At 45.0% G+C, this 16,108-nt stretch overlaps 1 protein-coding gene across 3 annotated transcripts in view; it reads left to right on the forward strand.

Moving 5' to 3' along the window:
- Positions 1-16,108, forward strand: part of Sidt1 (SID1 transmembrane family, member 1) — a 98,311-nt gene that overhangs the window by 68,957 nt on the left and 13,246 nt on the right. For 2 of the 3 annotated variants that reach the window (XM_087575837.1, NM_001100653.1), the window contains 11 exon segments: positions 884-955; positions 2,619-2,764; positions 3,429-3,502; positions 4,666-4,732; positions 7,011-7,084; positions 8,020-8,143; positions 8,338-8,455; positions 10,742-10,878; positions 11,552-11,660; positions 14,663-14,677; positions 15,770-15,846. In XM_087575837.1, the coding sequence (XP_087431963.1) occupies positions 884-955; positions 2,619-2,764; positions 3,429-3,502; positions 4,666-4,732; positions 7,011-7,084; positions 8,020-8,143; positions 8,338-8,455; positions 10,742-10,878; positions 11,552-11,660; positions 14,663-14,677; positions 15,770-15,846 (1,013 nt within the window). 3 annotated transcript variants of the gene reach the window in all.

Here is a 16,108-nt window from a genome sequence, read left to right on the forward strand (position 1 = left end):
GACCACTGCGTTAGCTCCAAGACTCATTGACCGTCTGAGACAGCTCTTAGCGGATAATTCACCGATGGGAGAAAGGAAAAGGAGTCACTGAGGCTTAGGTTTGTCTCCTGTCTGAAACTTTTGAGTTTGCTATGTAGTTACTTTCTCCTGTAGGGGAGATCAATAGGGATACAGTGGATTTGGGAATTAAAAACACAGACTGGAGCCAGGAGAGTTCAAAACTACGACTTTCTGAGAGCCCATCAAAGCAACAAAGCCTGAAACTGGGATAAAGGAAGTTCACTGTGACTAGGGAGGGTTTAGAGCATTTGTGTCTGTGTATTTTTTTTTTTTTTTACCTCTGTGGTACGCTTAGCACTTATGTAACAATGAATTACATTCTCAGCAAAAAAATACTAAAATATACTGAGGACAAAGGTGTTTCCAAATATTAAGTGTGTTCACTTAATATTCACTAAAAATACTTCCCTACCACATCGAGTTGCCTGGGGTTGTGGCTCAATGGCAGAGAAATTGCATGAAATATGAAAGGTCCTGGATTCAGTTCCCCAAATCATACAGAAATGAGAGAGAAGGAGAGGAAGGGAGGGAGGGAGGGAGGGAAGAAAGGAGGGAGGGAGGGAGACAGAGAAAGACAGAGACAGAGAGAGAGAGACTGAAAAAGAGAAATGGGGGAGGGGAGCAGTAGGATACAGAGAGAGGTGACAGGCTGGATGTGTCCTTAAGCACCCACAGTGGTGGTTCCTGTATTAAAGTGGAAAGAAAATCGAATTTAAAGATTGCTGCTTAGTGACCCAGTGACTTCAAGTCAAGTTGTTTTACTTAAGCAGCTGAGGGTAAAACATTTCCCTCCTTTTTGTTGTTTGTTTTGTTTTTCCTGCAGGCTCTGGAAATATGGCTGTCTCACATCCCATCACGGCCAGTACACCTGAAGGGAGCAATTATGGGGCAATAGGTACTTCCTAAAATGAGTCCTTTGGTAGAACTCTTTCTTTGTTCCTCCGTGAGGCTGCTCTTTGATGCAAGAGATGAGCTGGCTGGATAATCTGGAACGTTCCTTCCAGCATTCTCTGTAGCTCTATTGTTCTGTTTCTTGGATCTGCTAGCTCCCCTTGGGCTGAACTCAGTGGTTGCCGTCAACTTGCAAAGCCCATTTGGGACTTAAAAGTTTTTTATTACATTTATTCATTTTGTGGGGGGAGCATGCGAATATTGGTGGCTGGAAAACAACTTGCAGGAGGTGACTCTGTCCTTCCACCATGTGGGTCCTGGAGACTGAACATAGATCAGCAGGTGTGACAGCAAGCACCTTTTACCCACTGACCCATTTCCGAAGCCCCTCGAGTACTTAAACATCTTGTCTCTCTGTCTGTCTGTCTGTCTGTCTGCCTATCTCTGTCTGTCTGCCTATCTCTGTCTGTCTGCCTATCTCTGTCTGTCTGTCTATCTATCTATCTTTTATTTATTTATGTGTGTGCCATATGTGTATACAGTGCACATGTGCTGAGGTCAGGGGACAGTTCTTCTAAGTAAGTTCTCTCCTGCTGCTCTGTGGTATCTGAGGATCAAACTCAGGTCATCAGGTCCTCACACAAAGGTCCTCTACCCTCTTTGCTGTCTTGCCAACTCTCTAGGGTGCTGAGTTTAGGGCTTGAAAGACTTGGCGTAGCCAACACTATCCAATGAACAGCTGCCGTCTTGGGTGTCCACGGAGTTAGAAGATTCAGAGTGTAAGATTAATGCAGTGGAACAAGTGAACACAGCTGTATCTAAGTCCTTCAGCTAAGTTCACAATGAACCTGGTCAAGGCCACCAAGTTTAGGGCAAACCTGAAAGGAACCAAGTTCCCCCATACCGGTCTTGTATGACAGGAGTGCATGGAGCCCTGCCCTACCATGATGACTGTAGGCTCATGAATGGTGCATGCTAAGCAGTCCACAGAGAGGGTCTGTAGCCCCCACATTGTCATTCTGTAACTTGGAGCATATGGGCTCAGTGTAGACCACTTATTTTTAGTTCTGTAAGAACAGGATTTAAAATAAAAAACAAAGCCATCTGAACAGAAGAAATAAAGCGGAAGGTAGGCTCAGTTCACGCGTTCAAGCTGCACAAGTCCCATCTGCTCTAGAACACTCATGGCACAGAAGAATCCTCCCTGAGAACGCTGTTTTCATTACATAACGATAGAACTGGCGTGTGGGGGCTTTCTCTGAATAGTTATTCCATGAGAAATGTACAGCAGTTGGATATGTATGTGTTACCCACATGTGTAATCGAAGCTATGTATAACTCTGCATGTATGTTGCTATACATTGTGTTTGTATTTTAAAATATGAACCACGAAATATAAGAACAATGTTACTGCTGCATCCAGCTATCTACAGAAAAGATTCTATTAAATTCTTTACAGTCAGTCCTAGAAACAGACTAATTAGATATAAAATGGAAGGAAAGAAAAAAAGATGACGTTCACTTGAGGAGGCAGCCCAGGCACAGGTCTTGTTGATAAAGAATTAATTTGGACGAACATGGTATTTTCTAGAATGAGCGTGCACTGCACCTTCTGGGTTCTGTGGACCATTCTTGGCTTTTAAAGGCAGAGGAGTTTTCTGTTTCAGACGAGTCGAGTTCCAGTCCTGGAAGGCAGATGTCTTCTTCCGATGGTGGGCAGCCATGCCACTCAGACACGGACAGCTCTGTGGAGGAGAGTGACTTCGACACTATGCCAGACATCGAAAGTGACAAAAACGTCATCCGGACCAAGGTACCAACAGGCCCTGACTGCAGCTGATGAAACAGAAGAAAGTTTGGTGGTAAAATAAACCTCACCAGTGCCTCGGTTTCCTTATTCTTTTTTTCCATGAAGGGAAGCCAAGTCTTCTAGAGGGTTTAGATGAAACGTAGTTAGAGCCCAAGACAATCATCTCTTCATTAGAACCTTGCTTTGGAGTTGGGGAGGAAAAAGAATAGAACATTCTGTGTTCTCAGCACCCCAAGTGAAGAGGAGGGTCACCTCAGGGCTGCTCTGCAATGCTTCCCCATTTCTATACCTGCCATCCTTTGAGAGCAAAGACCATTTCTTTCTGGAATATGGTTAATATAGTGTATTTTACCTACCAGAAAGTCTGAGTATAAATCACACAGCTTCAACCGTATGTGATTCTGGAACTGCAAAGTGAGCAGATTTGAAAGTTGAGCAGTCAGTGCTCGCAATGTGTGAAACACTCCTGATAGGGCTCTCACATCAGTCAAGGAGCATGGTAGTGCTTTTAATATGGCAACCCGAGAAAAGCAAAAATAAAGGAAACAGTTTGGTGAATCATTTTAATCCCAGCTGGGGAGTAAATTAATGAACTTTCTAAAGTTCTCCTTTGTGTCCTATACAAGAAAAGCCTCAGATTGGTATTCTCTTCCCATTGATGCCCTAGATGTTCTTGTACCTGTCTGATCTGTCCAGGAAAGACCGGAGGATTGTCAGCAAAAAATATAAGATTTATTTTTGGTAAGTAGGTGACAGTAAAATCATGGTTTCCCTAAAATTATTGACTTATTTAAATCTATTTGTTTGCGTGCATGTGTGTATTGCAGTGCTGTAGATCAAACCACACACAGGATAAGGGAAGCAAGTCTTTCATCGCTGAGCTACATTCTCAGCCTCTAAACTCTTTAAACTTAATTTTTTTCTTTGTAAAAGTTAGAACTACTTTGTATCACAAGGAGTTAGTGTTTAATAAGGCAGGAAAATGGGTGATGATGCCTCCAACTTGAAACACAAAAGACCTGTCATGTGCCCATATGTGGGAGGATGTCCTTCCACCCAGTCAAGAGGCTGAGCTGCCCAGCCAAGGGCCTTCCTCTACTCAGAAAGCTCCGGCCCGACTGTGGTCCTCTTGCGATATGCCCCTGCATTCTAACTTTCTGAAGACTCCCCTTACTTCTGGATGCAGACATTAGAATGAAGCCAGGGGCAAGGGAGCCAATGGAATTTCACAGCTGAACTGTCATTTTGGAATTAAGGTTTATTTAAGAGCCTCTACAAAGTATCTCTCACTTGGTACTCTCACTCTAAGTCCGTTTAAGCTAACAGTGTACTGAAGGGATAAGATGGTTGTATAGGAAGTTGGTTTTAGACTGCTTTACAAATGATTGTACAAAGAAGGAAGGAGGAGAAGCAGGAGGAGGAGGACTTCAACTCATCAAGTGCCAATTGGTGAATTTTAAATACATCATTTCAGGTCAGGCACGGTGGCATCGTCTGTAACCACAGCTCTTGAAATCATCACAGGTTCAAGTCCAGCTTTGTCCACACACCAAGTTCTAGGCCAGTCAGGGACCTAGCAAGACTGTCTCCAGTAAATTAAACAAATGAAAGACTTAATGGTTTCAGTTATCAGTGCAAGGACGCTCTGCTATAACCAAACCAATAGCAGTAACCAACCTAAGTTTGTTCACTTCCTTCTGTCGCCTCTGGTCAAAATTCTGTCAACCAAACGTTCAAAGGAAAGGGAAGGCAGACTAGAGAAACAGGTGCTTTACCATCAGTTCCTGGTTGCTTTTGCAAGCTAATCGTGGAGTTGTAAGGTGGAAATATTCTTTTTTTTTTAAAGCTGAGAGGAGTTCACCGTTATGTTGGAAGTCACTGTTTTCTTGTTCCTTCTGTCCTAGGAATATCATCACCATCGCTGTGTTTTATGCCCTGCCTGTGATGCAGCTGGTCATCACCTACCAGACAGTAAGTGCTGCTCTGCCCAGACGCCCAGCTTCCATCGAAGGGAAGCCTCCCCTCTGGCTCACAGGGGAGAGTTTAGCTTAGGATCAGCTCGTCAGCTCATGTGTGTGTGTGTGTGTGTGTGTGTGTGTGTGTGACAGAGAGAGACATACAGAGAGAGACAGACAGAGACAGACAGAGAGAGACAGACACAGAGACACAGAGACAGAGACACAGAGACAGAGACACAGAGAGATGGAGAGAGCCTGAAGAGGCTCGAGATATAGAGTCTCCTCAAACTGAAGTCCTAGGCATTTGGGAGTTCCCTGCTATGGTGCTGGGCATCAAACTCAAGTCCTTTGAAAGAGCAGTGTGTGCTCTTAACCACCAAGCCATCTCTTCAGTCCCAAGAACTTACAGTTTTGGTTGATGGTTTTCTAAGACAGACCTCTCTGTTTTATAACTCTGATTCTCCTGAAACTGGATACGTAAACCAGGCGGACCTCAAGTTTGCAGAGCTCCACCTGGCTCTGACTCCCAAGAGTTGGGTGGGTATGTGTCACCAGCCTCCAAGAACTTTTTTTAAAAAATAATTTCCCATTTTGGGCTCTAATTAGGCTTCTCCATTAACAACTTCATCTCTGGGATTGTTTCCATTTATTTCCCAATTGTTTACCGACATAAAATCAATCATTCGGCCATATTGTCTATCAATGGCACCGTTATTTATCATCCTGAGTGTGTGATCATCAGGAGACAATGGGTGGAGTAAATAAAGGTCTAGACTAATGGTCTAGGGCTGCAGCTCAGTTTGCCTAGAAAGCCTGACACTGCAGCAACTCATAAATGGGTTTAACATATCTGTAATTCCAACTGTAGGAAAATGGAGGACGGATCAGAAGCTCATGGCTTTCTCACGTAGGGAGTTCAAGGCCAGTCTAGGCAGTGTGAAACTGCCTCAGGAAGGAGCACAAAATAAAATCTCCAGACTGAACAAAAGGAGCAGGAAGTCTAATTTAGCCTGTTCTGCTCGCTGGGGATACTCTGTAAAATTGTAAACACCAGGGGCTGGAGAGATGGCTCTGCAGTTACGAGCACTTGTTGCTCTTGCACAGGACCTGGGTTCCCGATGCCTGCATGGCCACTCATAATTGTTTGTAACTCGAGTATCAGGGGAATCCAGCACCCTCTTCTGACCTCCGTGATCCTCGGGCACATATGTAGTACATAGATACGCATACAAGCAAAACACTCATACGCAAAGTTTTTCAGTTTTTAAAAATAGTTTTGTGGAACTAACAAAATACTAAGCTAACAACAAAAAATTAAAAGTCGAATGAACAAATTCATACTAAACCACCTTGAGAGTGTCTGATGCTCCTTCATAGAAACCTGGAACCCAGTCACTGAAGTAGGAATTTAATGTCCCAGTCACTGAAGTAGGAATATAATTAGGGTCCAGGTTTCTAAGTATAAATTTTCTAGAAATTATGAGAGTCAAGAAGGCCAGTTTAGAATGACATGTGGCTGAGCACATTGCATGCACTGCCCCTTAATTTTTGTTAGGCATTAAAGTCACATGGGGCACTTTAAAAAATCTCAGGGCCCAGGGTGGTACCCCACACCAAGTAGATCAGGGCCTCGGGAAGGAGAGCCATGGTATTGTTTAAATCCTCTCTGATTTCTCTAGATAGCCAAGCTTGTGATGTAAGATTTAGTCCATTTATACTCATCCCATAATAAAGGCAAAGTCTCTATGAGGTTTGAACCCTGCTGTTTCTAACCTAAACATTCTTTACATACATGAAAACCCTGTCAGAAGCTGTAGCTTGCTATGTTTTAGGCAGGCTCTTGAAGGGGAAGGAGAAGGAGAAGGAAAACTAGATACTTCCTCCATGACTGCTTGGTGGGGCACTCAGAGAAGGGGGCATCTCCATTTCCTCCCATTGCTAATCCAGGGAACAGGACATAGCAAGACAGACCCATAGCAAGACACAGATCCAAAAGGCAGGTCCCAATGTTAGCATCCTTTCATAGTCCTTTCTATCAAAATAACAAAAGTCTCACACACTGTTGAATTCCATCTTGAGGCTACCGACAGATAGGACACTTTTATCTAAAGCACAGAGGGCACCCGAATAGGAAGTGTGTGTTTGCTGTGTAACAGTGGTAGGTCGTGCCCCACCTTCTGAGGAGGAGGTGGTTACACTTTAGCCTCTGGCAGGACAGCCCTGTGAGCCCTTCCTGTTCTGTAGGATAGAGAGAAGTCACTTTTCTTCTTCTTTCATTTGACTTTTTATAGGTGGTAAATGTCACTGGCAACCAGGACATCTGTTACTACAACTTCCTCTGTGCTCACCCCCTGGGCGTCCTGAGGTAAACTCAGCCCTCTGGCTCCTCATGAAACGTGAGAGATTCTTTCTGTCTAATTTGATTTGAGTTTGAACACACACACAACAAGAACAACAACAAAACAACAACGGAAAACTACCCTGGTCAGAGCAAAGAGGAATTGAAGTCAGATGTTGAGACAGGATCTGCTCCCCTCCCAGGCAATATTTCTAAGAACAACCTGTTGAGGCTTGGCAGTGAGGTTTTTAAAAACCAGATCACTAGTTATAGGTGTCTCAAGCCCACGAACATTGAGTTGGTGGCCAGCTCTCATTTAAGTATGTTAAACGACCTCACAGGGTAGGTATTATTAGTGCCACAATTTTTACATAAAGGTGCTAAGGCTTAGATAGGTAAGGATTTGCTGAATTCTGGTCCCGTAGTTCTTAGTGGTGTCAGAGTTTGTCTGCAAGCCTGACTGTTCTAAAGCCATCGGAACTTGGTGAAAAGAAGTATCTTCCTGAGAGATAGGAAAGTATCTTCTCTCTACAGAGCAGAACCAGCTTGATTTCCTGAAAATGAAGCCATGGTCTGTGGTATACATGTGCTTATCTACTGAAATCTGTAGGGAGAGCTGAAGATTAACACACTGTAGGTCCGTCTATGAGAGTCACAGGTAGAGCTGAAATGTTCATTCGTCTCTGGACCAACGCTTTCTCAGGCTCATACTTTGCCAGGGCCCTGAAGACAAGAGATGACCAGGCAGGTGTTAGGGATGCTAAGCAAAAGTCCCAGAGAAGGCAAATGTTAAGCCAAGTGAGAATCTTCAAACCAAGGCGAGATCGAAGAGGATTTCTGGTGTCTGTCTAATGCTGAAGTCCTAGGAAAATGTTAGTCTAGAAAGACACCAAATAATGAGTTTGCCTGCCTACTTTTGCGTTCATTCTGAGTCCCCATTAATTTCCTGCTCACACCTATAGCGCCTTCAATAATATTCTCAGTAACCTGGGCCACGTCCTCCTGGGCTTCCTCTTCCTGCTGATAGTGCTGCGCCGTGACCTTCTCCACCGAAGAGCCCTGGAGGCTAAAGACATCTTTGCTATGGTGAGTGGGATTGAAGGCATGAGCTGGGAGGGACTGTGCTCCCACATAGACCTGCAGAGAGGAGGGCTGTCTGGCTTGGTGATGTGATGCTGAGCTCTCTATACAGCCACTCAAGGCCACCGTTTAGACTTTCCGACTCTGGATGTGTCTCTGACAGTGTCTTTCTATTAACAGTCCTTTCCCCCTTTTTTCAGGAGTATGGAATTCCCAAACACTTTGGTCTCTTCTACGCCATGGGGATCGCGCTGATGATGGAAGGCGTGCTCAGTGCTTGTTACCATGTCTGCCCTAATTACTCCAACTTCCAGTTCGGTAATTAGAACCTATGTTGGTGACATAGATTTGAGTTACAGGTGTGTTATCCTGGAGCCCTTCAGAAACATCAAATTCATACTTGCAAGAACTGAAAGGCGTTTGGGGTGAGCTGAAGCGACCTGAGTGGACCTTGTCACCGAGCAAGGTTTCTGCACGTTGTGTGTTTGTTCTCGTTGACCAACGTTTAGTTTGGAAAACACCACATGCTGATGTCATGGTGAGACACAGTGTCAGGGGCCAAGCCAAGTAGTGCTACCTTTCAGACTTCCCACCATGTGACTTATCTACGTAAGCAGTTAGCCTGCTCTGGAGTGAAAGTAATGGGAAACTCAATTACGAGTGAACTAAAGGGGGCTGGAGAGATGGCTCAGTGGTTAAGACCACTGACTGCTCTCCCAGAGGTCCCGAGTTCAAATCTCCCAGCAACCACATGGTAGCTTACAACCATCTGTAGTAAGATCTGACAGCCTCTTTCAGTGTGTGTGAAGGCAGCTACAGTGTACTTATATAAAACAAATAAATAAATTTTTGTTTTTAATAAAAAGAGTGAACTAAATGATAGGACCATCACACTGTCAGCTCACTGTCTGGAAGGCAGGGGGAGGAATGCCTTTGCTTACCCGATGACTCTGACTCTACACCTCCAGATGACCTTCTGTCCCTAGCCTATGTGTTGGTTTTCTCCCAAAGGTAACTTCTCTCATGCTGGAAAGGGTATCCTTAGTAGACCTTAGTTAGCTTCTCCTTAGGCCTTAGGTCTCCTTCGCCAGGTTCAGAGCAGGTTCAAGATGGCCTGGAGGAACTTACAGCAAGGAAACATCTTCAGAAGAAGCCTCAGGATAATATTCCCTCCTACCTCAGTAGCTCAAACAGTGATATTCCTGAACCATTCCCTAGGTGCTGGTTAGCTCAGGTCTAGGCGGCTACATCTATTGGCAAGGAAAAATGGACTAATGTTGGACCAATCAGACCTATCCCTTCCAAGACCAGGGTTAGCATTTCTGAGGCCAAGAGTCCAGAAGGATGTGCAGTTATGAATTCAGAACATGGTAGATACCAATTTAGTATTAAAATGTAGCGTAAGAATGAAGAATGAGAGTGGCGGGCTCTGCCTGCAGACAGCACACTCCCAGGAGGCTGAGCCGAGAGGATTTCTAGTCTAGACTACGTATACTGAGACCCCTCAGAGAGACACAACAGTAACAAGATAAATTGAAAACAAGAGCTGCACAGTGCCACTCACATGCGATGATTTCATTTGGTTGGTTTGGTTTTGTTTTTCAAGGCAAGGTTTCACTGTGTAGCTCTGCCTGTCCTGGAACTCACTCTCTAGACCAGGCTGGCCTCGAACTCACGCAGACTTGCCGGCCTCTGCCTCCCGCGTGCTGGGATTAAAAGTATGTACCACCATCACACATCACAATACATCAGACTTAACTACCTGGCTTGTGCACCCTCTCTGTTCTGTTTAACAAGTTTCTCCCCAGAGTGTTCCCACCTGGGCTAGCTGTGTGAGAGCCTTTATTTCCCACATCGATGTTCGTGCTTGCTACTGTCAGGCATTTAAATGTTCCGCTGAAGTTTTCAGTAGTGATGTTGTTTTGCTCCCTGCCTCCAGAGCTGTGGAACAGCTGGGCTGCATTTAATGGGTAGTTATTTTCCATTAGTAAGGCTATTATGCTCCGCATAGAGACACCACAGTGACTGTTTCTGCACCTCAGAGTGCTGAGAACGGCTTCCACCTGACATCTTATTGTCTCTCTGCCTCAACTATCACCATAAAAGGTCTTTTTGTCCCCATTGTCAAATATAAAGTTTAGAAGATACAAAGTGAGGTCGATGTTTACTTACCCCCAATTTGATGTTTTCTCTCTGCGAACCAAAATACATTGGTGGATGGGCACAGGTTGGAAATAGAGGATGCAGGATCTTCCTAGAGCAGTGGTTTGCAAGCCTCTTCTTAACGCTGCCACCCTTTAATACAGTTTCTCATAGTGTGGTGACCCCTGACCATAAAAATATTTCTGTTGCTACCTCCTAACTGTAATTTTGCTGCTGTCATGAATTGTAATGTAAATATCTGGATTTTCTGATGGTCCTTGGGGGTTGTGACTCATAGGTTGAGAACCATTGGCCTAGAGGAGGCACCTAGTAGGGCTGCTATGTCAGAGACTTCTACACATCAGCAAATATTCTACTAAGCCACAGGGTAGGCAGCAGCTAAAGAAAAGCTTGGAGTGTCATTGCCAGGTACCCAGTGAACTTCTTGTCTTGGGTCTCTAGACACCTCCTTCATGTACATGATTGCCGGCCTCTGCATGCTGAAGCTCTACCAGACCCGCCACCCGGACATCAATGCCAGCGCCTACTCTGCCTATGCCTCCTTCGCTGTGGTCATCACACTCACGGTCCTCGGAGTGGTGGGTCCCTCTCCATCTGCCTTTAGTCCGGCCCTGAAAAGTGTCCCCCTGGAGGAGGGGGTGCCTTTTGGTTTCCTGTCTTTTCGTTGGGCCTTGGGTGCATGGGTTTGGGTCTGTTTAAGGGTGTCTGGCTTGATGACTTAGCTGATGGTTCCTAAGCGTGTAATCTTCACCTGTAAAACCAGGTGAGGGTGGCTTTTATATTAACATGAATTCTAAGTCATGCCAAGACTGGGACAGACAGCATGTAAGACAGGGCTTCCCAGCATGCCTCACCATCCACCAGCTCTTATATCTTTGCCACCCTCTGCTTCCAATGAGCCTTAGTGTTCAATGAGCCTTAGTGGTGGTTGATATAATGGCCCATTGAGACTGAAGCCTCACAGTCCTCATTATTTTGGACCAGTTATGAGTCTCCTCATTAGCTGCAGCCTGATGCAAACAAACAAACAAACAAACAAACAAGTATTTCCCGCCATGGTTGAGAACAGCACTCATCTGTGGGTATACGTATAAATATTTTGCAGAGATGATTTGACGACATGTTCTTTAGTCATGGCTGTTTTTGCTTTGTTTTGTTTTGTTTTCTACAATAAGCCTCAGTAAGAGACAATGATTTGACAGAGTTCCCTAGGGAAACCCCAGATCACACTAACCCCATCTTTATCCCTAGGTATTTGGAAAAAACGATGTGTGGTTCTGGATCATCTTCTCCGCTATCCACGTCCTTGCTTCTCTGGCCCTCAGCACCCAAATCTACTACATGGGCCGTTTCAAGATAGGTAAGTCAACACACTCTGATCCCTGGGGGAAGCGAACCCAGGGCTGTCACTCCTCCTCGATGAAAGTGGTTATCATGATCATGGGCGCTGAAACCCTGCTATGGTTCTGTGTCTCTAAGAATATGTCTTCCTTTTTATGGGATCGATTAGTCACTATTTCTGTTTTCAACTGAGAGATGTATCTTCCCACACCTCAGAGCTGGGGCACACCTCCCCCTGCTGGTTGCAAACACTCTGCAAACCACCGAAAGTCATAGTGACATGTGACTTTGATCCCAGCAGGCAGAGGCAGGCAGAGCTTTGTGAGGATGGTCTGGTCTACACAAGTTCCAAGACAGCCAGGACCACATAGAGACACCCTGTGGTTTAAAAGAAAAGGGAGGGGTCCTAAGGAGAGCAGTGTGCTCAGTATATATGCCACAAGACCTACATAGAGGAACCTTTCTCCATCTGCAGCATTCGAAAAGGACCATTTCTCCAATGCTAAATGGTTGCCAGGAATGAATCATGCACTATTTCTAGATACAAGGACAGAAACTTCTGTGACCAGCTTTCTTTACTGTGCTACTTCTGACAGTGTGGACTGAGTGCTATGTGGAAATTAGCTTGTCATCTCCTGTCAGTCAGCCATCATACACTGGAGGAAGTTCAAGATGTTTTAGAGTATTTTTAAAATGGTTTTAGCACACTGGGAGTCCTACTTTAAAAACTCATTCGTATATTTCAAGATAGACCATAGATCTGCCCCTGATATTGGTGGAGCCCAGGGAAAGAAGGCAAATAAAAATCACAAACAAAATACGCTCCCGTATCAAGTTATAAAGCAGGCACTAAAGGATACTCAAAACAAAAGAACAAAGAAAAGAGGGGTGGGTGGAAGGTTAGAGAGAAAAATGGATGGAGGGGGTGGGAAGCAGGAGAGACAGGTGAGCTAGGAGTAGAACTCAGTGGTAAAATGATCTCTAACAAAGGAAGGGAGGGAGGGAAGGTGAAAGGAATCGAAGAGAAGGGAAGAGAAAAGAAGAGAAGAGAAGAGAAGAGAAGAGAAGAGGAGAGGAGAGGAGAGGAGAGGAGAGGAGAGGAGAGGAGAGGAGAGGAGAGGAGAGGAGAGGAGAGGAGAGGAGAGAAGAGAACTTTCATTATAGCCTAGAAGGGCCAGGTTAAAATTCAGAATTCTTGTTCCCTCAGAACAGTGTGGAATATGTCTGTTCTTCCTAACCCTGCCTCTGTGCTATGTCTCAAGAGATCTCGTAGAGTCTTAAGGACACCCAGTGTCTACTCATGTGCCACACAAGTAGTAATAGCTTGGTCATTCTTTGTCCCTGGAAGTATGCACTGGTGGAGCTCTGGCCTCAGGAAGGTAAATGGGGAGGAGGCTCTACAAGCTCTGAGTGCAGGTCCAGGAATATTTTGGGATGGAATTTGAGGTCCAATAATCCATAATGTAATCTAGTAGTGGAAGTTCCCTTTACCGTGTAGATTCCTCATTCAAAGGGTAATGAGGAGCCTCTAAAATAAGTATCCTCTTTTGCCCAAAGCAGTTCAGTGTAAACAAGTGTCTCAAAGGCTAGAAGATCAACTACAACATATTCTCAATCTAGGGCTGGTAATGGGTACCTGTTATGTCAGCAGTTGAAGGGTCAAAGGAGAAGAATGCTGTGTTTAAGGCCAGCTTGGCAACATAGTGAGATCCCATTTAAGTACACACACACACACACACACACACACACACACACCATCATCGTCATCGTCGTCGTTGTCATCTTCGTCATCATCTTCATGACTTAGCTTTCCCCTTGGACATAGTAGATCTACCCTTCTTCAGGTGATGTACTTCTGACAGATATTTGATAATTTGTGCTCATGCCTTATATTGCAGACCCAAAACTGTGAGGTCATACAAATTGTGGAAGTCCTGTGAAGCCAGTGGCAAGCAGTAACATAACGCAGGCTCATACCACAATCATCGTGTACACAAGGAATAATTTACATGAGGCTCGGGCAGTCATTTAAGAGGGTCACAACAGGAGAGAGTTGTTCCATACAAAGATTGATGAGGATTCTTTGATAAAGCGATGATTCACAAGACATAATGCTGAGAGGTGATAAAGGGGTTTCCAGGCAACCAGGGAGTAACAGCAGTGAAGCCCTCAGCATCCTTAATTCTAAAAGGGGGAAGAGGTGGTCACTAAAGCGTGTTATAGAGAGAAAGGCCCTCTGCAAGGAACTTTGGTTCCTTTCAAGTGGGAAGGGCACCAGGTGGTTATAGATTGAGCAAATCAAAGCCTGCTGTTAGAAATAAAAGATGGCAGGTCTGTTGGGAGGTAGCGAAGGGGGATTGCCTTTTAGCAGTTTTAGCAGGATAGTTTCAGTGTCATGGCCACAGGCAGTATGATGGGACCCTGAAGGGTTCTCAAGAGCTACACTAGCAGAGTCCTCACTGAGGGGCAAGATGGGATCCTGAAGAGTGATGGCCTTCAGCTCCAGAGAACAAAGGGGACTTCTTGTTCTTACAGGTTTTGCAGAGAAGGGATGGGAAATCACACCATGGGGGTCTAGCCTATGTGTCAGGAGTTATAAGCCAGGAAGGCACTAGCTAAAAGCAAAGTCCCCACTTGAAAGGCAGCCGTGGCAATGCAGAGCATGTTACAAGTGGATGTAAAACCACAGAGCCACTTGTCCAGGTTACTACTGTGTCCCTTGTCTCAGACCCTACAAAGTAGACCTTGAGGATTGTGCACTAGAGCAAGAGTTAGATAAACGTTGGATGGAAGAGAAGGGGCCCTTGGTTTTCTCCTTAGAGAGGAGCTTTCTGAGTGTCTGAGATAGGCAGAGTCCATGTCCTCCATGGGGTTGGGGGTGGGGAGTGAATGTCACCTCTACAAATACAAAATAAAGCCATCATTTCAGGAAAAACAAAGCGAGTGGCAGCTTACCTATCTGGCTTCCTTCTTACAGATCATTTCTCTCTCTTCTCTTTTCTCTGCTTCCCACTGATTCAGATGTGTCCGACACAGGTAATGTCCTACCACCATTTGTAGGGGTCTAAGTTGTTCATTCCTAGACCCGCCTGGCTGTCTGCCAGCTCTGCCCCCTGCTTCCCCATCTAGATCAGGCAGGCTGAGTGGGAGGATGATCTGAAGGCTTAAAAGGAGTCTGCATCCCAACCCGTGCCGTGGTGCATCACTTCCGGGCTCTCACATAACCAGGATTCTTGCTGTTTGTTAAGTTCAACCCCAGGCTCTCCTGGAAGGGCAGATGAGCCTTCCGTGGATCTGTGGTCCACTCTCAGCAGTACTGACTCTGGGGACACTCAGTCTTACTTCTGAAGTCAGGATATGAATAGTTTTGACCTTGCCTCTGAGGGGAGCAGCTAGAACTCTCTCACACGGAATGCCTTCTACTCCAAACGTGATTTATGCAGGACTACATTACAAAACCCTTTCCTGTTTTTCTCACCCTATCTTAACTTCCATTTCCTTAATAATTCTGAGTGTTGTTTTCATCCTGCTACTCTTTCTAAACATTCTTAGCACAGCCCAGGACCTCTTGGTTCAGAACTCAGTAACTCAGAACTGGGTTGTGTTGAGAAGTGTAGAACCTTTACAAGATGAGATCCCCATTCTCAGTATGGAGAACAAGTGTTTTAGGTTGGATTTGAGGGTCCCATTACATCTCTGCTGCTAGGAACCCCACCAGAGTGATCTGTAAACAATGGAAGCTTAGCTGAAGAAAGCAGAAGGGTGGCAGCTGCTGGCCATTCAAGTCCCTTGGCAGCCTTTCTGCCATCAAATGCATGTGTATGGCTCACCTTCAAAAACAACATCATTTTCTACATCATAGACTTATATTAGAGATAGATAGATGGATAGATAGATAGATGGATGGATGGATAGATACATACATACATACATACATACATACATACATACATACATACACACACACACAATAGATAGATATACCTGATAGGTCACCTGTCAGGTGCAAAGCATTCTAATGGCTTTTAACAGAGTACAGATGACATCCTCCTGGCCCCGAACCTCAGGTCATTTCCCAGGATATGTATTTTCTCTGTGTGTTTTCATGGTGTGATTGTGTCAACACAGATCTGGGAATCTTCCGGCGCGCTGCTATGGTGTTCTACACGGACTGTATCCAGCAATGCAGCAGACCTCTGTATATGGTACGTGCATGCTCCTGTGTTCCTTGGCCATCTCCCAGAAAATGGAGGAACAGCGGGAGGGTCAGGCTTGGGGCAGTGATTCAAACCTCAGAACTCCAAAGGACCAGATGGCCTGAGGTGGCTGCCTTCCAGTCAGTGGGGAATCATATTGCTTACTTGTTTACAAAGGGAAGATTTTTAAAAGTGGTCCTGTTTTTATAATAAATACTTGCTAGTCTGTAAAGAAGATAAAGGAAATACACACACACACACACACACACAC

Source organism: Rattus norvegicus, chromosome 11 (genome assembly GCF_021556685.1).
Source record: "Rattus norvegicus strain SHRSP/BbbUtx chromosome 11, alternate assembly SHRSP_T2T, whole genome shotgun sequence".
Classification (NCBI taxonomy): domain Eukaryota; kingdom Metazoa; phylum Chordata; class Mammalia; order Rodentia; family Muridae; genus Rattus; species Rattus norvegicus.